This window comes from Neoarius graeffei, chromosome 22 (genome assembly GCF_027579695.1).
Source record: "Neoarius graeffei isolate fNeoGra1 chromosome 22, fNeoGra1.pri, whole genome shotgun sequence".
Lineage (NCBI taxonomy): Eukaryota > Metazoa > Chordata > Actinopteri > Siluriformes > Ariidae > Neoarius > Neoarius graeffei.
In genome coordinates, this window is record NC_083590.1 from 763,848 (window position 1) to 788,890 (window position 25,043).

The 25,043-nt window shown below is 43.1% G+C and overlaps 1 protein-coding gene and 1 non-coding gene across 3 annotated transcripts; both read left to right on the plus strand.

Annotated features, from left to right (window-relative positions):
* The first annotated feature begins 222 nt into the window (after positions 1-222).
* trnar-ccu (transfer RNA arginine (anticodon CCU)) lies at positions 223-295 on the plus strand. The gene has a single exon. It is a non-coding gene; the product is annotated as a tRNA-Arg (tRNA).
* A 158-nt stretch (positions 296-453) lies between these two features.
* plbd1a (phospholipase B domain containing 1a) lies at positions 454-25,043 on the plus strand. 2 transcript variants are annotated; one of them, XM_060904144.1, is made up of 11 exons: positions 478-925; positions 2,345-2,567; positions 5,226-5,309; positions 8,190-8,331; positions 8,608-8,748; positions 15,255-15,399; positions 15,508-15,708; positions 20,739-20,879; positions 21,496-21,681; positions 22,084-22,190; positions 22,479-25,043. In XM_060904144.1, exons 1-11 carry the CDS (start codon positions 859-861, stop codon positions 22,653-22,655), a joined length of 1,614 nt encoding a protein of 537 aa, XP_060760127.1. In that variant the 5' UTR covers positions 478-858; the 3' UTR covers positions 22,656-25,043. The 2 variants fall into 2 exon arrangements, with proteins under 2 accessions (XP_060760128.1, XP_060760127.1); XM_060904145.1 differs by lacking the exons at positions 22,084-22,190; positions 22,479-25,043 and adding an exon at positions 21,769-21,932 and having other exon boundaries at positions 454-925.

Here is a 25,043-nt window from a genome sequence, read left to right on the forward strand (position 1 = left end):
ATACATCTGGAGTTAAAAAACAAACACAGCTAGTCAGGGCGCTTTAGCTCCATGCTAACACCTGATATCAGCTGTTTGTGGTGAACACTGAGCCTCACACAGACCAGCAGTAACGACACGTGACCAATTAACTGCAGGAAAAGAACGAGTGTGAGAGATGGAATTTACTTCCGGGATCAGGATTGACTTTATAAGACTCCGCCCACCAGCTATACTCGAAAAGCCCCAGTGGCCTAATGGATAAGGCACTGGCCTCCTAAGCCAGGGATTGTGGGTTCGAGTCCCATCTGGGGTGTGGTCATGTTTTATGTCCATCATTATATATTAATGTAAAGTAAGATGTCCTTTATTGTCTCTTTACGGAAATGTTTCCGAGACTCAGCACTTTGAATGACAACATACACAGTTCAACAGTATATCACACACACACACTGTTTTTCACAGCCTGGAAAGTTTAACCGTGTGCTGACTGCACAGTCCTGTGACTGTTTCCCAGTGACACATTAACCCATGATCACTGCACAATCCAGTTTTCTGACACTCCCATAAGCAGTGTGGGTTCGGGTTACTTCCTGCACAGTCCTGCAAATATAATGCATTCAGCACGATTATAAATTAGACACGTAAAATAATTTTTTGTGGGTTGTTTGTTTGTTTGTTTGTTTTACTATTGCAATTAAAATACGATTCACGACGGACACATCTGTAAAGGCACTGCATCAGTGGGGAGTTTAATGTAATGTATTATTTAAAAACAACCCCCTGTGAGGTGTTTGGGAAGTGAGGAGCAGGATGTGTCTCCTCCCCTGGAGAGTTTCACTTCTGCTCCGTCTCTGCTGCTGGATGTGAAAGCCCGCCATGCCGGAGCGGAGCGTCTGCGCTGTTTCTCTGCTGCTGTGTGCGGCCGCTGCACTCAGAGCGCACTGTGAGTTTAACTCCACTTTACTTTACTTCTTTCTCTCTGTTACACGAACTCCAGCGCGTGTGTGTGTGTGTGTGTAGATTTTCTGCAGTTTATTATACACTCACTCCAACCTTGTGGTTCACCTTGTGTGTGTGTGTGTGTGTGTGTGTGTGTGTGATATTCCTCCTGTATCAGAAAACCTTTCTTCATACACAGTGTGGTAATGTTCTTCTACACTTCAACAAGGTGCACTGTGCAAAACACACACACACCAGTGTACACTGTTGTTGCAGATAAGTATTCAGCCTCTAACAGTGTGTTGCTTCCATTTCTTCCTTTAATGGTTCATTTCACTCCAGCTGTCTTGCATTAAGTTATTTTAGTTGATTATTATTCATCTCATCTCATTATCTGTAGCTGCTTTATCCTGTTCTACAGGGTCGCAGGCAAGTTGGAGCCTATCCCAGCTGACTACGGGCAAAAGGCGGGGTTCACCCTGGACAAGTCCCCAGGTCATCACAGGGCTGACACATAGACACAGACAACCATTCACACTCACATTCACACCTACGCTCAATTTAGAGTCACCAGTTAACCTAACCTGCATGTCTTTGGACTGTGGGGGAAACCGGAGCACCCGGAGGAAACCCACACGGACACGGGGAGAACATGCAAACTCCACACAGAAAGGCCCTCGCCAGCCACGGGGCTCAAACCCGGACCGTGAGGCGACAGCGCTAACCACTACACCACCGTGCTGCCCCTATTATTATTATTATTATTATTATTATTATTATTATTATTATTATTATTCCTCCAGACAGCCTAAAATGCTCATTTCCAAGTTTTACTGACATAATAAACTTTATTTCATGTGTTTTTTTCCTTTATATGAACATCCACAGACTGTGTTGCTCAAGAAGACTTCTGTTACAATTCGAGAGATAAAGCAGAAGCTTCTAGAGGAAATTAGATACTTGACTATTAGAAACTTTATTGACTTCCTAAACTGTGGTGAATAAGCTGAGATGGAAAAACAGAAGTGGTGTATAAGTGCACAGAACACAGCACTGTGATATTTTCAGAGTATCATGCTGACAATGAACTCATGCCAAAATGGCTCAAAATGGAAACGCCATTAGACTAAACCCTATTAAACACCTTTGAGTCGCTACTTTCATAAAGAAATTTTAAGTTTAAATGTGCCCTCAGTAATGAATAAAATCCATCCATCTGCTACCCACCCACCTGCCTTCCTGCCCACAGGTTAAAAAGCTCTGCTCTACCACCATGTTTATTTATAGCCAGGTTATAAAATTATCTGAAATGTTAAACTCGAATGTTGCAGTCTGTTTGATCGTAACGATCATACTTTGATATGATGTGACCAGAGAATCATAAGTGTTCTCTTCCCCCTCTCTTTCTCTTTCCCCCCTGCAGCTGTACACAAGGCCACAGTGTTCTGGGACCCTGACAATAAGACGGTCCTGCTGAAGGATGGGGTTCTGGATGACACAGGAGATGCATACGGTTTCTATAACGACTCGTTCTCAGAGACAGGATGGGGCGTGCTGGAGATCCGCGCCGGGTATGGGCCAACACCTCGGGCTGATGACAAAACCTTCTTCCTGGCGGGGTATCTGGAGGGATTCCTGACTGCACGGTGAGAGCCATTGTCACCCTGTAACTAATCCCTCAATGTTTGTATTCCCCAGTGCAGGAACCACTCTGTCTCAGCTGAGACAGAGAACCAGTGGAGGATTGAATGTTTGTAGGATTTTGGAACTGACTGACTTGCATTAATGTTGGAGCTACTGTAGGTTAGTGACAATACAGAGATCCATCTTACATTAAATCTAACAGTGTGTGTGTGTGTGGAGAGAGAGAGAGAGAAGATGGATGGGGTTCAGATTCAAGAAAATTAGTCATGTTCAGGTATACAGGTTCTGACAGCTGTTAAACATCACCGATAAACATTAACCTGCAGGGTCAGCTGTTTAATCTGGGTCTCGAAGAGATATTCACAATAACGTCTGGAAGTTGTATTGGATCGGGGGTTGCCATTAGAGACAGTAGAGGTTCAGAATACTTAAAAAATGTTGGAAAAGATCTGAACATTTCCTAACCATAACGTGTCTAGTCTTGCTCAGAAGAATGCATCTGCTGGTGTTGGGCAACGAGACTGAACAACACAGAACTGTTATTAGGAACATGAAGGGTCAGGAGTGAACCAAAGTCCATCAGGATGAGAGGAGAGCAAGTCAATAAACACGATGAAGACACTGACAAATCAACCAGCGGCTTCGGACTGTGACACGCACTGAACCCAACCCAACCCAAATACACCCGAGTGGGATGTGCACTAAAAGGCACCATGTGAGACTAAGGACAGTACCTGTGTAGACTGTGAGATAGGGACATCTAGTGCCCAGTGCTGGTATTACAGTTTGTAACTTCAGAGGAAATAAAAATACAAGCATCAGGTCAGGCAGTTTCTTCCTCAGAGTCTCTGACAGATTTCACATCTCTCAGACTGGGAACAGAAGGACATTTATTTGTATTTAAACAGACATTTTAATTAAGTTTTCTAAATAAATAGGTTAAAAGTCAATATTGTGGTCAGAGGGGCTAAGTCTCCCAATAATCACACACATCACATCACATTATCTCTAGCCGCTTTATCCTTCTACAGGGTCGCAGGCAAGCTGGAGCCTATCCCAGCTGACTACGGGCGAAAGGCGGGGTACACCCTGGACAAGTCGCCAGGTCATCACAGGGCTTCTCCCAATAATAATAATAATAATAATAATAATAATAACTAGAAAAGCACTCGGAGAGCGCAGACCTCCGCCAAGCAGCTCATTTCACCACATATTGAGACTTACACCTAAAATGAGATACTAATTCTCACATACAAGATATTGTGTCATATGTGTGAGATAAAAAGTCATAGAAAAATGAAAAAATATATATATTAATTTATTCATCATATTCAAAAGTTATATACCAGTAGGTTACAACATTACATAAGCATACATCAATGTATACATATCGCACAGCAATAAATCTACTAAATTCAATCCAATGAAAAACAAAAAAAATCTTTATTATATGAAAGATAGCATCAAAATTATTGAATCTTCAAAGAAACACACATTGTATCGTGGTCAGAAAAATAAGTGTCACAAACTTTGACTTCTGCATCCATAGAACCTCTTATGTACACATGGTCAAGAAGGGTTCCATAGTCAGTAGTTGGTACCAGCACTTGCTGACTGAAACCCAGCCTTTCCATGATTGAGATGATGATGTGCTGTGGTGTTTCCAGCAGGTCGAAGTTGAAATCTCCCAGGATCACAGTGGCTATGTCCTCAGGGAGAGACCTGATCAGGGCTTGTAACTTCTGGGTGAAGACAGCAGGGGCAGCAGAAGGTGGTCTGTACAGGGTTACTATGTTAACTTGTGTGCCAGATTTTGTCACAGAAACTGCTGTGTGTTCCAGTCCAGTGACAGCCAAGTGAAGGTTCTTGGGCAAAAGTTCCTGTTTGGCAACTGTCATCACGCCACCCCCTTACAATTTGGTGTTGGTTGCATGTCTGTATCTTCATTTGTTACCTTACAGCATTAAAAATTCTAACGACCCCCTCATTTTTGTGTGTTCTGGATCATAGTATCCAGAATTTTGTCTGGATCTGGATCAAACTTTGATACTTTATACAACTCACAAAAGAACCCTTTTGTGTATTTTTTTTTACCAAACACTCTGGTCATCATTTGTTATGGAGTTATATGCAAAAATTCCAAAAATGGGCCTATCTCGCAATGATAAAGAATCCTTTAAAAAAATCCTGGATCCAGACGGTGATCCGGATCACCGCCAAAATTTAATGGATTGTTACTTGTGCCCAGTCACACCTCTGGAAAAAATTTCAGAGCAATCCGTTCATAACTTTTTCCGTAATGTTGCTAACAGACAAACCAACAAACAAACCAATGCTACCGAAAACATAACCTCCTTGGCGGAGGTAATAAAAATGGATTGTTACAAAGTGCTGACACTGGACACTCCTTTTGTAAATGTGAAATAAACATCTCCTTACAGAAAAAAAGTGACATCTGTATAAGAAAAGGGACATAAGGGATGTTATAGAGAATTAATCAACACCTTCTGACCAATCACGATCCAGAATGGAGCTGCAGCATGGTGTAATAGTGTAATAGGGTGATGTACACTGCAGTGTAATAAGTGAGTGTGAGGTCTGATGTCATAGTGTTCAGTACAGTGCTGTGAGAGTGAGACAGCTGTCTGTGTGTCCTGCAGGCAGATGATCGATCACTACACTAACATGTTTCCTCAGCTCATTACCAGGCGTGACGTCTTGCAGGCTGTCAAGACCTTCATGAGGTGAGTGATTCTTTTACAAATGATTCCATGATGTGTAGAATCTGTGGTGAGGAGCCATGACTCTGTCCTGGAGCTTCTGAGCAGTGGCGGCTCCTGAATTTTTTTTCAGGGGGGGCAATTTTCCCCTGTTATGTCTACCCGGACCATAAATGTCCACAGGACTGAAGTAAATTGACCTAGGTAGCAAGTCAATTGGCCGAACTTGTTTTTGCCTGGTAAATTCAGATATCAATATAGACAATATCTCTTCTCTCCACTAGGTGGCAACACTGAACAAGTTAAAGGTGGCAAACTAAGGTAGCCTAGTAAACTAGACCCACCCGCTTAGTGGCCAAAAATATTTTTGCCTACGAGTGGGTCTAGCCTCGGACCATATCAACAACACACCCCGGGCATCAAATCGTGCCCGCCAATCACAACGCAAGGTTTTTGTTTGGATTCTTTGGGCGGGCTTTTGCAGGAGTGACGACAAGGCTGCATGACGCTGGAGAAAGCACAACAGGAAAGATGGCTACGGCTATTGAACAGCGCTCGTTTGACTTTGCTTTGGAATCAGTTTTAGAAGAATTAGACTTGGAGTTTTCGTTGAAACATGAGCAGGAAGAGGCTCTCCACTCATTCCTTTTCAAGAAGGACGTTTTCGCTGTTTTGCCGACCGGCTATGGCAAAAGTCTGATCTACCAGCTGACTCCGCTTTCTGTTGCTCTGGTCAGAGCGTTGGCCTATACGCACAGAGACAGTTTGAAAGACAACGGGTTGTTCCTACCCACACCCTTCGGAAATGTCTACGACTGAGACCAGACTAAATATTCACATTTAGTCTGGCTTGCCAGGCTAAAACTAAGGAAGATTCATTGTGAAGCCTTCAAAGCAAAACATTTGGCATCACAATCAATTAATATTACATTACTCATTTATTTTTTCATATTTTTCCAGTATTCTATAATAAGTAGACACAAATTCTTAATTATAAACATATTCTAATTTCTTCATTCTAAATAATGCAATTAAAGTGGCAGGATATAAATCCAAAACAAGTGTTTATTTAAGTTTTGAAAAAGATGAAGAAAAGCATAACCATCAAACAAACATGTGCAGCTTAATTATGTTTTTTTATATGGAATTGCACCATTTTAACAACAAATAAATAATTCTAAATAAATTCTGCAGTTTTTTTCCCAAAGAATTCCTCCAGAAAGCCATGCCTTAAAAGGAAATTTAAAGTATTACAAGCATGTCAATGAACACAAAAGGCTTTAGTTATTTAGCTATATACACACAAGGTTACACAAGGTTTTGTAGTCAGTGCAACTTGGCTTAACAAGTTGGAAAAAAGGTAAGGTGCTGCTGGCTCCAATGAACACATACTGTACAATATATAAAAACTGAAAATATGCTTCATTTACACCAAGTCAGAGAGAACTTGGGCGGCACGGTGGTGTAGTGGTTAGCGCTGTCGCCTCACAGCAAGAAGGTCCTGGGTTCGAGCCCCGGGGCCGGCGAGGGCCTTTCTGTGTGGAGTTTGCATGTTCTCCCCGTGTCCGCGTGGGTTTCCTCCGGGTGCTCCGGTTTCCCCCACAGTCCAAAGACATGCAGGTTAGGTTAACTGGTGACTCTAAATTGAGCGTAGGTGTGAATGTGAGTGTGAATGGTTGTCTGTGTCTATGTGTCAGCCCTGTGATGACCTGGCGACTTGTCCAGGGTGTACCCCGCCTTTCGCCCGTAGTCAGCTGGGATAGGCTCCAGCTTGCCTGCGACCCTGTAGAAGGATAAAGCGGCTAGAGATAATGAGATGAGAATGAGAGAGAACTTGAGGCTACTGAAATATTCCAAGCATGGCAATGTTAAACTGCCATTGGTAAAACAAAAACATGGCAATGTTAAACTGCCATTGGTAAAACACACACACACAAACTTTTGCCTAGTAAATTCAAATATCAGATATCACTGTACCGTCTGCTGTGCTACTTCCAGGGTGTGAGAACGCAAGGGTCGCAAAAAAGAGCTACATCACAGCCAGCTAGCCAAGTTTTCTGGTGGTACCAGTTCTTGTTAAAACCTCTTGAGTAGGTCTTCTCCCCCTTCGTAGACACTTGCTTGATGTTTAAATTCGGTCTAGGAGGTCCTAGCTGTTTGATTGCCATTTTCTCCTCATTGGTACAACGACTAAAGGGAACTTCTTTCAGAGACGCTATCGTATTGTTGCACTCAACACTCGCCGCCATCTTCTTAGAATGTTCACATATTTCCCGCGCAAATTGCGTTTTCCAGCCCAAAATTATGTTCAAAACCCACCAAAATGCACTTAAAACCAATTGGGCGGGAAACCGCCCAATCTGGCAACACTGCGCGCGACAGGCGTATGACGTAAGCACGCTGCTTGTGCTAGCACATAAAACCTAATAGAAAATGTATTGGGAGCATGATTTTCGAAAAAAACGTACGTACCATTAGTGTCAATGGGAGATTTTGGGGCAAATCTGAACCTGACAGAAATTGCCCCAAAAGGGCGTGGCTACACCAGGCGTGACCTTAGCCTGATTGGACGATGGCATTACTGTTGCCATAGTAGTAGGAGTAGATAAAAAAAAATCTCCCTGTTTGGGAGTGTGTCGCCCAAATCGCCCCTATTAACGAGCCGCCAGTGCTTCTGAGTGGTCTAAACACCACTAACACACCTCAGGGTGGGCTTTCTTCAAAGTTGTCACCCATATTAGTGACAAAATGGTTATACTTAGTGGTACTGATGACATGTAACTGTGTTGCCTTAGCCTGGTGTGGGTGTGTTATTTGGACCCTGAAAAATATTAGTGGGAACAACATGAACTTTCGGAGAAGGTGTTTGTTTTTTGTCTTCTTACTGTGGTGTGTGTGTGTCAGAAAGCAGAGTGCCTGGTCTCGTCAGCAAGTGAAGCTGAATAAGACGTCTGATCCTCTGTGGGCTCACACTGGCTTCATTCTGGCTCAGCTGGACGGACTGCAGGCTGGAGCGGCCGAGTGGGCCAAACGTTCGGGGAAAAAGGTGAAGGAAAGGAGAATACTGACACAAGTGTGTGATGTAGTGATGAGCTCTGACATCAACAGCTGGCCAGCTCATATAATCAGTTAAAGCTGGAGTAAAGCTCGAATATGACATGACATAAAAACACAGGGCTGTTATTCATGTCTTAATAAACTGGATTAAATCATGGTGTTATTGTCATATAAAATTATACAGCAGCAAATTTTCTTCATAAATAGAACTGCTAGTGTCAGGATGGAGCAGGCAGATTTGGTGTGTGTGTGTGTGTGTGTGTAGGCCCTGTCGCGGTTTGAGGTGCAGTTCCTGAATGCGGTTGGAGATCTGTTGGATTTGATACAGATGCTGGTTCCTGAGGCCAAACTTTCACTGAAAGGATTTAAAGAGCCCCCAATGGGCCACTGCTCCGCTCTCATCAAGGTAGGGGAGGGCGGGGAGACTGGGGATGAGTTCTCAGCTTGTGTAGATTGTGTGATATTCTTTACAGGCCACATCACATTCATACTGCATTCGAGAGTATTTACTACACCCTCTGACCACAACATGAGTTTCTCAGCTCAGCACATATACTGACCTTCAGGACTCACTTTTACTGTCAGTATTTTATTTTTTTTTTTATGGGGAGACATGGGATTTTGGGAGACTTGGGGCAAAAATAAAACCCCTAGCTCCTACATGTTTAATTTTTTATTTATGATCAAACCCTGTGCCATATGAACTGTATGAACATACAATGCTGGTACAGCAAGAGAAAAATGTTTGTTTACCCAAAACCTGACTCGACTAAACTTATTCATTCTCAAGAAGGAATGAAATAAACTTCATCCTCATGCAGGGACACGCCCACATTTTTAACAAACCTTTAAAACAATTTTAGATTTATAAACCACAATAATAAACGTGTAACATGATGAACTGTCCCAACTCTCCCCATCTGGGCATTTTGGGAAAAAATTCCTGAAATATTTTTTTTCTCCAGAATTTAAGTTTAATAAATAATACTATATCTGGTAACTCAAGGCTACATACTTTAATTCCTAACAAATCCCCAATTCAGCGGCATGGTGGTGTAGTGGTTAGCACTGTTGCCTCACAGCAAGAAGGTTCTGAGTTCAAGCCCAGTGGTTGATGGGGGCCTTTCTGTGCGGAGTTTGCATGTTCTCCCCGTGTCCGCGTGGGTTTCCTCCGGGTGCTCCGGTTTCCCCCACAGTCCAAAGACATGCAGGTTAGGTTAACTGGTGACTCTAAATTGAGCGTAGGTGTGAATGTGAGTGTGAATGGTTGTCTGTGTCTATGTGTCAGCCTTGTGATGACCTGGCGACTTGTCCAGGGTGTACCCCGCCTTTCGCCCGTAGTCAGCTGGGATAGGATCCAGGCCGCCCGCGACCCTGCACAGGATAAGCTGTTACAGATAATGGATGAATGGATGGAAATCCCCAATTCTCCAGCGTACATTACACCATAGAATGGAGGAGGAGGTGAAAAGACACATTCTAGTTGATAAAATATTGAACTGCACAAACCTTACTGCAGTGTCCAGCTTCAGCTCCAAAGGAAGCAGGTCACTCTCAAGTCAAGTCAAGTTTATTTGTATCGCGCTTTTAACAATAAACACTGTCGCAAAGCAGCTTTACAGAATTCGAACGACTTAAAACATGAGCTAATTTATCCCTAATCTATCCCCAATGAGCAAGCCTGTGGCGATGGTGGCAAGGAAAAACTCCCTCAGACGACATGAGGAAGAAACCTCGAGAGGAACCAGACTCAAAAGGGAACCCATCCTCATTTGGGCAACAACAGACAGCCTGACTATAACATTAACAGTTTTAACATGAAGTCAATTTTGTTGATGTTATAAACTCTTCATTGATGGAAACTTGAGTGCAAAACTGTTCATGACAACTGCAGTCCTAAAGTTAGCAAGTCAACTGTAGTCTTCAGCCATAAAAGCATTACTGTAAGAGTCCAGAGCGTCCTCCAGGTGTGACTTTCAACTGTCCACATGGGGCCGTCCTCCACAGGAGCGATGCGATGAGACTCCAACCAGACACAGGGCACCAGGATGGATCAGGCAGGTCCGAGGAGCAGAAGAGGTTCAGCATCTCGATCCCAGGACCGACATGTAACTCAGAGGGACAGATTGGGGGGAAGAGAGAGAAAACACAGGTTGTTAGGTATGCCCAATGTCACCTGAATAAGTAGGAACAGTATACATATTGCACTGAGTACAAGCAGGGACTCCGGCAACTAACTATGACAGCATAACTAAAAGGAGAGAGCCAGAAGGTAACACAGGCATGAGGGGCCCCGGGACATAAAGCAGCAGCCACTACACCGTCAACAAACTCGAGTGAGCAAGCGAGTGGGGACTGACAGCATCCATACATCCCAGTTTACCAAAACACTCTGTCTGAGGATCCTCCAGATCTACTCCTTTACCTCATAAACACCATTAACACAAGGCTTGACTAAACAGATATGTTTTCAGCTGAGACTTAAACGCTGAGACTGTGTCTGAGTCCCGAACACTACTTGGAAGGCTGTTCCATAACTGTGGGGCTTTGTAAGAAAAGGCTCTGCCCCCTGATGTAGCCTTCACTATACGAGGTACCAGCAGATAGCCTGCACCTTTTAATCTAAGTAGGCGTGGCGGGTCATAGAGGAGCAGAAGTTCACTCAGGTACTGTGGTGCGAGACCATTCAGTGCTTTAAAGGTCAATAGTAGTATTTTATAATCAATACGAAATTTGATTGGGAGCCAATGCAGTGTGGATAAGACAGGGGTGATGGGGTCATATTTTCTAGTTCTAGTAAGGACTCTTGCTGCTGCGTTTTGAACTAACTGGAGCTTATTTATGCACTTATTGGAACATCCAGACAGTAAGGCATTACAATAATCCAACCTGGAGGGAACGAAAGCATGGACTAGTTTTTCTGCGTCATGTAGTGACATTAAATTTCTTATCTTAGCAATATTTCTGAGATGAAAGAAAGCTATCCGGGTAATGTTATCAATGTGAGTTTCGAATGAAAGACTGGGGTCAATAATCACCCTGAGGTCTTTTACTGCTGCACGTGAAGATACAGAAAGGCCATCCAGAGTTACTGTGGAATCAGAAAACTTACTTCTAGCTGCATGTGGTCCGAGTACAAGTGCTTCAGTCTTGTCAGAGTTAAGCAGAAGGAAATTAATAAGCATCCAGTGTCTAATGTCCTTCACACATTCCTCAATTCTATTAAGCTGGTGTCTCTCATCAGGTTTTGCAGAAACATACAACTGTGTGTCATCAGCATAACAGCGGAAACTAATACAATGTTTACGAATAATATCACCCAGAGGGAACATATATAAAGAAAAAAGCAGTGGACCCAAGACAGAACCTTGTGGAACACCAAACTTTACCTCAGTACGTCTAGAAAAATCACCATTTACATCAACATACTGATAGCGATCAGTTAAATAAGACCTGAGCCAGGAGAGGGCCGTTCCCTTAACTCCCACAACATTTTCTAGTCTATCCAGAAGAATGGAATGATCAATGTTATCAAATGCTGCACTAAGGTCAAGCAACACAAGTAGCGAGACACAGCCCTGATTAGACGCCAACAGTAGGTCGTTTACTACTTTAACCAGTGCTGTCTCTGTGCTATGATGAGGTCTAAATCCTGACTGATACATTTCATGGATGTTATTCCTATGTAAATATGAGCATAACTGCTGTGCCACAGCTTTTTCAAGGATCTTGGAGATAAAGGGGAGGTTTGATATTGGCCGATAATTGGACAGCTGACAGGGATCAAGGTCAGGTTTTTTTTAATCAAGGGTTTGATAACTGCTAGTTTAAAGGATTTGGGTACATAGCCAATCGTAAGAGAAGAATTTATTATTTTTAGAAGCGGTTCAATTACTTCAGGTATTATCTGTTTGAATAGATGTGTAGGTAAGGGATCTAGGACACAAGTTGAGGCTTTTGATGTGGAGATTAATGAAAGTAATTCAGTTTCTCTAAGGGGAGTAAAACATTCTAATTGCTGATCTGATACAGTTATATTGTTAACTACAGGGTCACTTACATTGTCTGACCTTAAACTAGTAGTTTGAATTTTTTGTCGGATATTCTCAATTTTGTCATTAAAAAAATTCATGAAGTCGTTGCTACTACATACTGCAGGTGTGCATGTGTCTATAGTGGACTAATGGTGCGTTCATGTGCTATGGGAATTATGGTAAATACCAAACGCCGACATGGAAAGCACACATGAACGCCCCCTCTTGTGGTATTTTCCACTGGGCAACTCATAGAAAATTTTGATACACGAGTTGCCGAGATGAGATGAACTTTAACCTTTTCAACATGGCGGCGAGCGGTACAAGACTAGTTTATGAACCAAGAAAGAAGTGGTTTTCACCTACGGAAAGCTGACTCTCACCTTTTAAACGAGTCATGTTATGGATATTATATTATTATAATATGCATATTATAGCCTAATACAAAATATTCTGTGGCTGTCCAAAGAACGCCAACAATGATCTAGATACTGGCTACTCTCATTGTGGCTACAGCCAAATTTCCAAAAACTGCGTGGCATTCAATGTGTTAAGAAAATCTCTACTTGTCATGATCAGGAAATATTCAGCATTATTTACCTTTTGACTTTTGATAACTCATATTCCTGCTGCAGCTGATGAACAAGGCAGTCTATAATTGTTTTAGCCAAATAACAGGCCTGATTCTGAATCTGGTCCACCATCTTTAATTTGTCAACAACAACAAAAGCATGTGAACACAACACACTGGTAAATACCACTTCCCAACTGGAAAATATCATCTTCCCATAGCACATGAACGCAGCATTATTCCTCAGGGGAACATCGAACTTCTGATTAATCTAAAACCTGATTGGGTGAAATTAATTTATGGGAATGCAAGCTGTCCCAAATGTCCCTGCTCCCCCTACACATTTCATACCACAACTCACTGAGGTACACACTCTGTACGCAGAGCCACTCCCCCTTCACTGAGGTACACGCTCTGTACGTAGAGCCACTCCCCCTTCACTGAGGTACATGCTCCGTACGTAGAGCCACTCCCCCTTCACTGAGGTACATGCTCCGTACGTAGAGCCACTCCCCCTTCACTGAGGTACATGTTCCGTACGTAGAGCCACTCCCCCTTCACTGAGGTACATGCTCTGTAAATACAGCCACTCCCCCTTCACTGAGGTACACACTCTGTAAATACAGTCATTCCCCCTTTCCCTGAGGTACACACTCTGTAAATACAGTCACTCCCCCTTCACTGAGGTACACACTCTGTAAATACAGCCACTCCCCTTTCACTGAGGTACACACTCTGTAAATACAGCCACTCCCCCTTCACTGAGGTACACACTCTGTAAATACAGCCACTCCCCTTTCACTGAGGTACACGCTCTGTAAATACAGCCACTCCCCCTTCACTGAGGTACACACTCTGTAAATACAGCCACTCCCCCTTCAGTGAGGTACACACCCTGTAAATACAGCCATTCCCCCTTCACTGAGGTACACGCTCTGTAAATACAGCCACTCCCCCTTCAGTGAGGTACACGCTCTGTAAATACAGCCACTCCTCCTTTCCCTGAGGTACACGCTCTGTAAATACAGCCACTCCCCCTTCACTGAGGTACACACTCTGTAAATACAGCCACTCCCCCTTCAGTGAGGTACACACCCTGTAAATACAGCCATTCCCCCTTCACTGAGGTACACACTCTGTAAATACAGCCATTCCCCCTTCACTGAGGTACACACTCTGTAAATACAGCCACTCCCCCTTCACTGAGGTACACACTCTGTAAATACAGCCACTCCCCCTTCACTGAGGTACATGCTCTGTAAATACAGCCACTCCCCCTTCACTGAGGTACACGCTCTGTAAATACAGCCACTCCTCCTTTCCCTGAGGTACACGCTCTGTAAATACAGCCACTCCCCCTTCAGTGAGGTACACGCTCTGTAAATACAGCCATTCCCCCTTCACTGAGGTACACACTCTGTAAATACAGCCACTCCCCCTTCACTGAGGTACACACTCTGTAAATACAGCCACTCCCCTTTCACTGAGGTACACGCTCTGTAAATACAGCCACTCCCCCTTCACTGAGGTACACACTCTGTAAATACAGCCACTCCCCCTTCACTGAGGTACACGCTCTGTAAATACAGCCACTCCTCCTTTCCCTGAGGTACACGCTCTGTAAATACAGCCACTCCCCCTTCAGTGAGGTACACGCTCTGTAAATACAGCCATTCCCCCTTCAGTGAGGTACACACTCTGTAAATACAGCCATTCCCCCTTCACTGAGGTACACACTCTGTAAATACAGCCACTCCCCCTTCACTGAGGTACACACTCTGTAAATACAGCCACTCCCCCTTCACTGAGGTACACGCTCTGTAAATACAGCCACTCCCCCTTCACTGAGGTACACGCTCTGTAAATACAGCCACTCCTCCTTTCCCTGAGGTACACGCTCTGTAAATACAGCCACTCCCCCTTCAGTGAGGTACACGCTCTGTAAATACAGCCACTCCCCCTTCACTGAGGTACACGCTCTGTAAATACAGCCACTCCCCCTTCACTGAGGTACACGCTCTGTAAATACAGCCACTCCCCCTTCAGTGAGGTATGCGCTCCATACTTAGAACCACTCCCCCCTCACCAAAGCGCGTATCCTTTGTACATCGTATGACTCCTCCCTGACTAAGGTACGTACTCTCTGATCACAGAACCACTCCCCCTCATCAAGCTACGGTGCTTTGTACATAACACTGCTCTGCCCTCTTCATAATTAGCATCAATAATTTTACAATAGGACATTAGTTTTCATTACTAAATCAGATATGTGTGTGTGTGTGTGTGTGTGTGTGTGTGTGTGTGTAGATCTTACCAGGCTATGAGAACCTGTTGTTCGCTCACTCCAGCTGGTACGTTTATGCTGCCACAATGCGCATCTTCAAACACTGGGACTTTAAAGTGAAGGAACCACACACTGCTACTGGGAAACTCTCCTTCAGCAGCTACCCTGGTGTGTGTGTGTGTGTGTGTGTACACACACATTTGGTCACATATGCGTATATAAATGCACCCCTCTGCTGTAGAAATCTCTCATGTGTGTGTTTCTGGTGTGGTGCAGGCTTCCTGGTGTCTCTGGATGATTTTTACCTGTTGGGCAGTGGGCTGATGATGACTCAGACCACCAACAATGTTTTTAACCAGTCACTCTACAAGTCAGTGTCGCCCTCCAGCCTGTTCTCCTGGCAGAGAGTCCGGCTAGCCCACGCCCTTGCACACACTGGCCAAGAGTGGGCGGAGACATTTTCACGTTTCAACTCTGGTCAGAAAGCACATGATAACACACATGATAACACACAGAGCTAGGAGCCTTGGGGGTCTTTCTTGTGCAGTCAGGTTCAATGTTGTCCCTGCCCTGGATAGGAAAGAATGACAGAAGATAAAGACAGACAGGGACAGGACATCAGAGATGGTTAGATGAACAGAGACAGACATGCTCAGATAGCTAGATATACCGTATGGATTGATAGAGACAGATAAATCGGTATAGGGAAATGGACAGGAAAACCAACCGATAGTGAGAGAGATCAGCAGACAGACAGATGGGTAACTCGACAGGAAGATAGTTGAAAGACATATGTGGACAGATAGACAAATGGAGAGCTAGATGGGTAGCTGGAGAGGTTTACAGAGAAACTACCAGGTCAACACACTGATGGCTCGATAGACTGGTGGCCAGATGAATGCGTAGCTGGACAAGTCAAGAGAAATAGATCTTCAGAGTAGAGGGAACCACTCAACCAGGATTAAACACAGAATTTCAGGAAGGACTAATGAAAGTGTTCTGAGAGAGCTACAGCGCCCTCCACAATTATTGGCACCCCTCGTTAAGATATGTTCTTAGGTTTCTAATGAATTCATTTTTTTTTAATAATATAGGACAACAATGCAAAAAAAAAAAGGAAAAAATCCAACCTTTAATTCAAGTGCATTTATTCAGTGGGGAAAAGATCCCACATTAAGAAATAATTCTTTTACATGAAATCATGTGTGCCACAATTATTGGCACCCCTGATGTTAATACTTTGTACAACTCCCTTTTGCCAACAAGACAGCACTTAATCTTCTCCTATAACATTTCACAAGATGGGAGAATATTAGATGGGAGAGGGATATTAGATGGGAGAGGGATATTCGACCATTCCTCTTTGCACAATCTCTCTAAATCATCCAGAGTCCTGGGTCCTCTCCTATACACTCTCCTCTTCAGCTCACCCCACAGGTTTTCAATTGGGTTGAGGTCTGGGGACTGAGATGGCCATGGGAGGAGCTTGATTTTGTGTCTGGTGAACCATTTTTGTGTAGATTTGGCCACATGTTTAGGGTCATTATCTTGCTGAAAGACCCAGTGACGACCCATCTTCAGCTTTCAGGCAGAGGCCAACAGATTTTGATTTAAAATGTCCTGGTATGTCCTGCTGCCTTATGTGTTGTTATTTGTGTATTGATGGTAGTGTTCTGTGTAGGTGTGTTGTTTTTGTGTCATTGTTACATGTTGTGATGTTGTGTTGTCCTAGTATGATGTTGCTGTTTTTAGTGTATATTTAGTCGTAGTGGCAATAGTAGTGTATGTATTGTCCATATTGTTTTATTGTTTGTTTGTTTGTTTTAAGCCCCCTGCCCAAGGACCACAGATGAAAATTAGCTGTATAGACCCTTTTCACTCACGTGACCTTCGTAAGCGCGACCACCATTTTGGACATGAAGAAATAACGGTTTATGGCACAGACCCTTTCGGTTCTCGCTCATCTAGCTGCTACAATGACTGCTTAGACTGCAACAATAACACCTAACGCACATTTAAGTATCCGTCGTAAAGACGTGAAACTCGTCGAGTGACGAGTGCGTTCATTGATAAGCTAACACAATCTAAAAGTAGACATACCATCACACTGCCCTGGCGCTGTGTACAGTTTACCTTCTATGGTTTGTGCACTCACTATTTGCCATTACTTTCTCCAACCCAGTGTTCGAACTATGCCGATATTTTCGGGGGGGTCCCTTTTTTCCCGGGGGTGGGGTGGTGGTGGTGCTTGCGCTGGTCTCAGAGCGCGGATCTCCAAACACATGAGAAGCCTATCTTACGCACATATCACACGGACTCCACACCTCCACACACGCATCGCGTCTGAAGTCATAACTCATCAGGGGAAATCGTGTCCGCATTGGCATGTTCAAAAAACAACCTCGCGTCAACAATGATACCACACGCAAGAAAAAAAAAACTAGTCAGGCTACTCAACACATCTGATCCACAGCAGCACCAAAGCATCACTGGAAATCATGTCAACAACCAATCTTCCATTTCAACACGCGTCAACAAACAAATGGCACCACAAACATGAACGAATCAGTCAGGCTACCGATTCCAAACCCACAGCAGACGAATAATTAAATGCATCTTACCTTAAAGCAGAATCGACCACAAAGGAAGTGTGTTGGCACTGTTGGCACACTTCCTTTCTACTAGTTTGTGTCCCCAACCTGGCAGCAGCAGTCGTTGTCATATCGGTTTATTTTATCTTTGATGTAAACACAACACTTCGGATATGCAAATGCTTCCCGTTACACACGATTGCTATGTCAATAAACATCATTTTGCCAATATTTTAGAGACCATCCATCTTCTCCGTTGGTCAGCATCTGTCGGGATCCGATAAAATGATAAATCTTGCCTTGTGTGTTGATGGTTATTACATCCAGGTGCACAACAATATAATGGCATGATGGAAGTCTTGCTGAAAGTAAAAACTTTCTTTGATGGCTATATTCCTTTCGATGCTTCGCCGTCGTTCCTCGTTGTTGGCTGTGGTAGACTACTGGTAGTGCATGTCCAAAATGGCGGCCGTGTTTGTCGTGACGTCACGTGAAAAGGGTCCATAGCTAACTCTGGTATGGGATTTGTTCTGTACATGGCCCCTGTTAAATAAACTAACTAGAAAAGCACTCGGAGAGCGCAGACCTCCGCCAAGCAGCTCATTTCACCACATATTGAGACTTACACCTAAAATGAGATACTAATTCTCACATACGAGATATTGTGTCATATGTGTGAGATAAAAAGTCATAGAAAAATGAAAAAAAAAAATTAATTTATGCGTCATATTCAAAAGTTATATACCAGTAGGTTACAACATTACATAAGCATACATCAATGTATACATATCACACAACAATAAATCTACTAAATTCAATCCAATGAAAAACAAAAAAAATCTTTATTATATGAAAGATAGCATCAAAATTATTGAATCTTCAAAGAAACACACATTGTATCGTGGTCAGAAAAATAAGTGTCACAAACTTTGACTTCTGCATCCATAGAACCTCTTATGTACACATGGTCAAGAAGGGTTCCATAGTCAGTAGTTGGTACCAGCACTTGCTGACTGAAACCCAGCCTTTCCATGATTGAGATGATGATGTGCTGTGGTGTTTCCAGCAGGTCGAAGTTGAAATCTCCCAGGATCACAGTGGCTATGTCCTCAGGGAGAGACCTGATCAGGGCTTGTAACTTCTGGGTGAAGACAGCAGGGGCAGCAGAAGGTGGTCTGTACAGGGTTACTATGTTAACTTGTGTGCCAGATTTTGTCACAGAAACTGCTGTGTGTTCCAGTCCAGTGACAGCCAAGTGAAGGTTCTTGGGCAAAAGTTCCTGTTTGGCAACTGTCATCACACCACCCCCTTACAATTTGGTGTTGGTTGCATGTCTGTATCTTCATTTGTTACCTTACAGCATTAAAAATTCTAACGACCCCCTCATTTTTGTGTGTTCTGGATCATAGTATCCAGAATTTTGTCTGGATCCGGATCAAACTTTGATACTTTATACAACTCATGGAGATCCTTTTGTGTATTTTTTTTTACCAAACGCTCTGGTCATTATTTGTTATGGAGTTATATGCAAAAATTCCAAAAAATGGGCCTATCTTGCAATGATAAAGAATCCTTTTAAAAAATCCTGGATCCAGAAGGTGATCCAGATCACCGCCAAAATTTAATGGATTGTTACTTGTGCCCAGTCACACCTCTGGAAAAAAATTCAGAGCAATCCGTTCATAACTTTTTCCGTAATGTTGCTAATAGACAAACCAACAAACAAACCAACGCTACCAAAAACATAACCTCCTTGGCGGAGGTAATAAACTAAACTAAACTAAACTAAACTAAACTAAACTAAACTAAACTAAACTAAACTAAACTAAGAGTTCATGATGCCATGCACCCTAACAAGGTTCCTGGGGCCTTTGGAAGAGAAACAGGCCCACAGCATCACTGATCCTCCCCCATACTTCACAGTGGGCATGAGGTGCTTTTCCGCATACTCATCTTTTGTGATGTATTAGAGTGTTTGTTGCCAAAAAGCTCTATGTTGGTCTCATCTGAACAAAGCACACGGTCCCAGTTGAAGTCCCAGTACCGCTTAGCGAACTCCCGACGTTTACATTTATGCTTGTAAGTGAGAAAAGGCTTTTTCCGTGCATGCCTCCCAAACAGCTTGTTGGCATGTAGATAGCGCCTGATGGTTGTTATGGAAACTTTGTGGCCCCAAGATGCTACTCTTTGATGCAATTCTCTAACAGTGAGCTTTGGAGAACTTTTTACTTCTCTTCCCATCCTCCTCACTGTGCGTGGTGGCAAGATAAACTTGCATCCTCGTCCAGGCTTGTTTGCCACTGTTCCAGTTGTTTTAAACTTCTTGATGATTCCTCTGACTGTAGATATGGGCCAGTGTAGGCGAGCGGCTATTTTCTTGTAGCCCTCACCTGACTTATGAAGGTCAACACACATCTGCCTTACTTGAATGGTGTGTTCTCTTGTCTTTCCCCTGTTGAAGAGTGGATAAGAGAAATAGGCCTCTGTGTCACATCATATTTATACCCCAGGGAAACAGGATGTGATGAATTACTAATTAAAGGTTCCTAGATACTCTGATCAACTTTATAAACTACAGTAGAAATGACAGAAATGCTTCAATTACATTTATTTTGTAGGAATTGTTATGGGTGCCAATAATTGTGGAACAGGTGATTTTATGAAAAATAATTATTTCTTAGGGATTTTTTTTTAATTCACTTGAGTTAAGGGTTACATTTTTCTACAATTTTCAGTGTGAGATTATGCTTCTGCAATAAAAATTGAATTTATTTTAAGGCTTTTAACACATCTAAACCAGGGGTGCCAATAATTGTGGAGGGCACTGTATAACCTTTCTGTAAGCATGCTGCCTGACTGCCCTGTCTCTCACTGTACCGTGATTTCTAACTGCTCTGTCTCTTACTGTCTCCTCAGGGACATATAATAATCAGTACATGGTCGTGGATGTAAGTAAAGTGTCCCTGGGCTCGAGACTCAACGATGGTGCTCTGACTATAGTGGAGCAGATCCCTGGACTGGTGGAATATTCAGATCAAACGGAGGCTCTGCGCTTCGGTGAGGTTCCACTTTACATAACACAGAAAGGGAATACTGGGCATGTGCCCATCATCATTTAGTGAACATGCTCATCTACTTCTACCCTCTCAATCCAATCAGGAAAGGCCAAAGTGGGAAGGCAGGCATAAGCAAGAGGGATACAGGATGGTGAAGTGGGAAGGGCTATGAAAGGCTGTTAGCAGGAAGGGTTATGGCAGGAAGTGTTCTAAGTTGTTGAAGTGGGAAGCAGAAACTTTATGGAATGCCCAAGTGGAAAAGATTATGGAATGCTGAAGTGGGAAGAGGTCAGCAAATTTCTGAAGTAGAAAAATTGGAGAAGCCCTTGGTGGGAATGGCTACAGGATCATGAAGCAGGTTGGGAAAAGCTGGAAACTTCATCTGGCGCAGCGTCTGGGAATTGTACCAGGACATTTCTATTTGCCAGTATGGTAGAAGCAGTGGACATCATGTTGGTGTATTGTGATTTTAATATTCTGTCAGTAATAAGCGATGTTCAGCCTGGGAGGTGGCCCAGAACAGGACAGACTGGACAACCTTGTGCCGAGGTGCCATGCTCCTGCAGGAGCACGTGGACCAGTGAGTGTGTGAGTGAGTAATAAGCAATGTCCTGCAGGTTACTGGCCGTCCTACAATGTGCCGTTCCACCAGAGGATCTACACCCTGAGCGGTTATGAGGAGATGTGGATGGAGTATGGAGAGGATTATTCCTACGAACTCTGTCCTCGAGCCAAGATCTTCCGCCGGGATCAGGCATCCGTCACTGATCTGCCGTCACTCAAACACATCATGAGATCCAACGGTACTGTTCCCCTCATGGCATGTCGATCTGTCTGTGTTTGTCTCTCAGTAGTCTACATGTCTTACTTTCTGCCTGTCTCTCTTTCAGGATCTATTTTTCTATTGTACGTGTCCCTACATCCTGCAGTCTGTCTGTGTACTTTTTCTTCTGATTTCTCTCTGATGCTTTGTTTCATCCCTGAGCAGGTGTGTGAAATGATCTTCAGAACATTCTATTTTTACAGTGAAACATTTTAAATATTTTATTAGGAATACCTTTTTGTTTTCTTTTTATCCACATTTGCTTGCCATGTGTATTGCTGTAACTCAGCACCACTGACAGTATATTCGTGTGAACACACATCCCACTGTGAGCATGCGTTCCTGCTGTGGTGGGTGAACAGACATTCTGTTGTGTTCACAGACTATAAGAAAGATCCGTACTCGAAGGGTGACCCCTGTAAGTCCATCTGCTGCCGCGGTGATCTGCGGGAGTCCAACCCCGTACCTGAAGGGTGTTATGACACCAAGGTTAGTGTATAATAAAGTAAATATACTGTAATTAATAACAGCCTCTTTCGGTTGTTAATTATGGCCTGAACTGGGCTTTATGCCGTAGTGCTGTTGGGTTTAGCCGCTGGATCTGTGCCAGTGATGCACTGAAGCAGATTCACAGAGCTAATCACATGATGGTGATGTGCGGTGATGGGATAAGGGTACTTCCTCTCATTAATTTACTGGTACGAATGTAGACACTGAGTATACAGAATCCCTGTACATTCACCAGCTTTCTACTCACAGTCTATGCCCCCCCCCCAGGTGACTGACTTGCGCATGGCTCAGCACTTCATCTCTGAGGCTCTGAATGGGCCGAGCACAGAGGGCGGTCTTCCTCCTTTCACCTGGGATGGATTTAACAGTACAACACATCAGGGCCTGCCACGCCTCTATAACTACACCTTCGTCACCATGCACCCAGTGCTGTTCACTCCCTGAGCCACCTATGTAGGGCAGGAAGTGAGCAAAGAGCAGGGCAAAGAGCAAAAAATTTTCCTGTTTTTTTTTTTTTGTCACCTTCATTTCATTTGTTAATGTACAGCCATTCCTGCATTTCAGTCCTGCAACACATTCCAAGGAAAAGTTGTAATGGGGGCAATTTAGGGCGAGTAATGAGGTAAAACAATTAAATAATGATGTCATTTGAAGATGATATCAACAAGTGAGTCTAATCATGATTTGGTACAAAAGCAGTATCCAGGAAAGGCCGAGTCTGCGTTCCAATAGTTTTATTGTTTAGGAAGGTTCCTAACTGAGTGAAATGACCCAGAAATATCAAAGTGGCAGCCATGATGAGAGTTCCGTGGATTCGCTAAATGCTAAGGAAAGCTGCTTCAGTGCTGCCTTTCATGTCTCCTTCAGCACAGAGCATCATGATTCCTTAGAGCAGCAACATTTTAAAGCAATGCACCATTCATTGAAATAAAGAAATAATTATATAAATAATAAAATATGAAACAATAAATTATTAATAAATCAAATAATCATATAATATTTGGGATTCATGTCGATGAAGATGAGTGGACAGGAAGATGAGCGTGAGCAAGCATTCTCAATGTGATGATCATTTCATTTTAGTTCTGTGACTGGTAACATTTATTCCTTTTTTATTTCAATTCCCACTTTGGTCATGAAGCCATATTTTTCACAGTGTTGTCCACATTTATACAGCCTGCACGAAACAACACAGTAAGAACATAAGGGGAGAAGATGTGCTTTTTCTCGCTGATCTTCAGAACATTGTAGTTTCACACAGCAGACCCACATCAATAACATGTGCTATCGCTAGCCTAGTGGAAGTGCAGCCCGATTCTCTGAGCACCACAGTTACCTTTTCCTACATCCTCATGAATTCTCCTTCACTCTTGTTCTTGACCTCATTATGTTTTCCATTGAGGTCAAGGAAAAGCAGTTAGGAAAGGACAAAGGATGGACGATTGGAATGCAGCTCTCGTCTTTGAGGAGTAAAGATGGGCCGATCTTCAGTTTGTCAACAGACGCATGATAAAATTATTGAGATGTTTAAAAACAATGTTCCTCAAAGAAAGATAGGAAGGGATTTGGATATTTCACCCTCTATGGTGCATAATATCATTAAACCATTCAAGGAATCTGGAGGAGTTTCAGTGTGTAAAGGGCTCAAGCCTAATCTGAACCCCTGTGATCTCCGATCCCTCACTGCATCAGGAACCGTCATTCATCTACAGCTGATAGAACCACATGGCTCAGGATTACTTTGGAAAACCTTTATTAAGCTATAATACAGATTTACATCCACAAACACCAGTTAAAACTTTACTGTGCAAAAAGGAAGCCTTATGTTAACTGTGTCCAGAAGCGCCGTCGACTTCTCTGGGCTTGAAAGCATCTGGGATGGACCATCACACAGTGGGAATGTGTACTGTGGTCAGATAAATCAGTGTTCTAGGTCTTTTTTGGAAGAAATGGACGCCATGTGCACTGAAGAGGAAAAGGACCATCCAGACTGTTAGCAGGAACAAGTCCAAAAGCCAGGGTGTGTCATGGTATGGGGTTGGGTCAGTGCCCTTGGCAAAGGTAACTTACATTTCTGTGATGGAGCATTAATGCAGAAAAGTACACTGAGATTTTGGAGCAACATCTGCTGCCTTCAAGACGACGTCTTTTCCAGGGAGATTTCAACAAGACGATGCAAAACCACATTCTCCACACGTTACAAAGGCGTGGCTGTGGAAGAAGAGGGCGTGTCCCCTCTGTCCCCAATAGAGAATGTGTGGAGAATTTAGAAATGATAAATATGACAGTGACGACCCCGAACTGTTACACACCTTAAGACCTGTTTACGGGAAGTACGGGACAAAAATAGCACCTGAAACACTTCATCACTTGGAGTCTTCAGTCCATCAACATCTTTTAAGTGTCGGGAGAAGGAACGGGAACATTATAAAGTGGGAAATGCTTTACTGTAACAACTTTTTTTTTTAAATGTGTTGCAAGAATCAGAATTGAAATGGGTTTATTAAAAAAAATGAAATTAATGAGGTAAAATAACGTGCTGTTGTATTGTTAGAGTGAAATACAGATCAAAGGTTATTATTTACAAATCACTGTTTTCAGTTTTAATTTCAACTTTTTACTTTCTGTGTCTCAACTTTCTCTGATTTGGGTTTGTACTAGATTTATTATTCTGCTGCAATTAAAAGAGCCTGTGAAATAGTGTGTGTTCATGCTGGATAAATTAACACTGTATGTTCAGAAAATTTGGGTAAATGTGTCACAGCTCTCACTGAAGTTAAACGTGTTTGTTTTCATATCAATCAGTAAAGACTCGATGTTTAAATACAATAA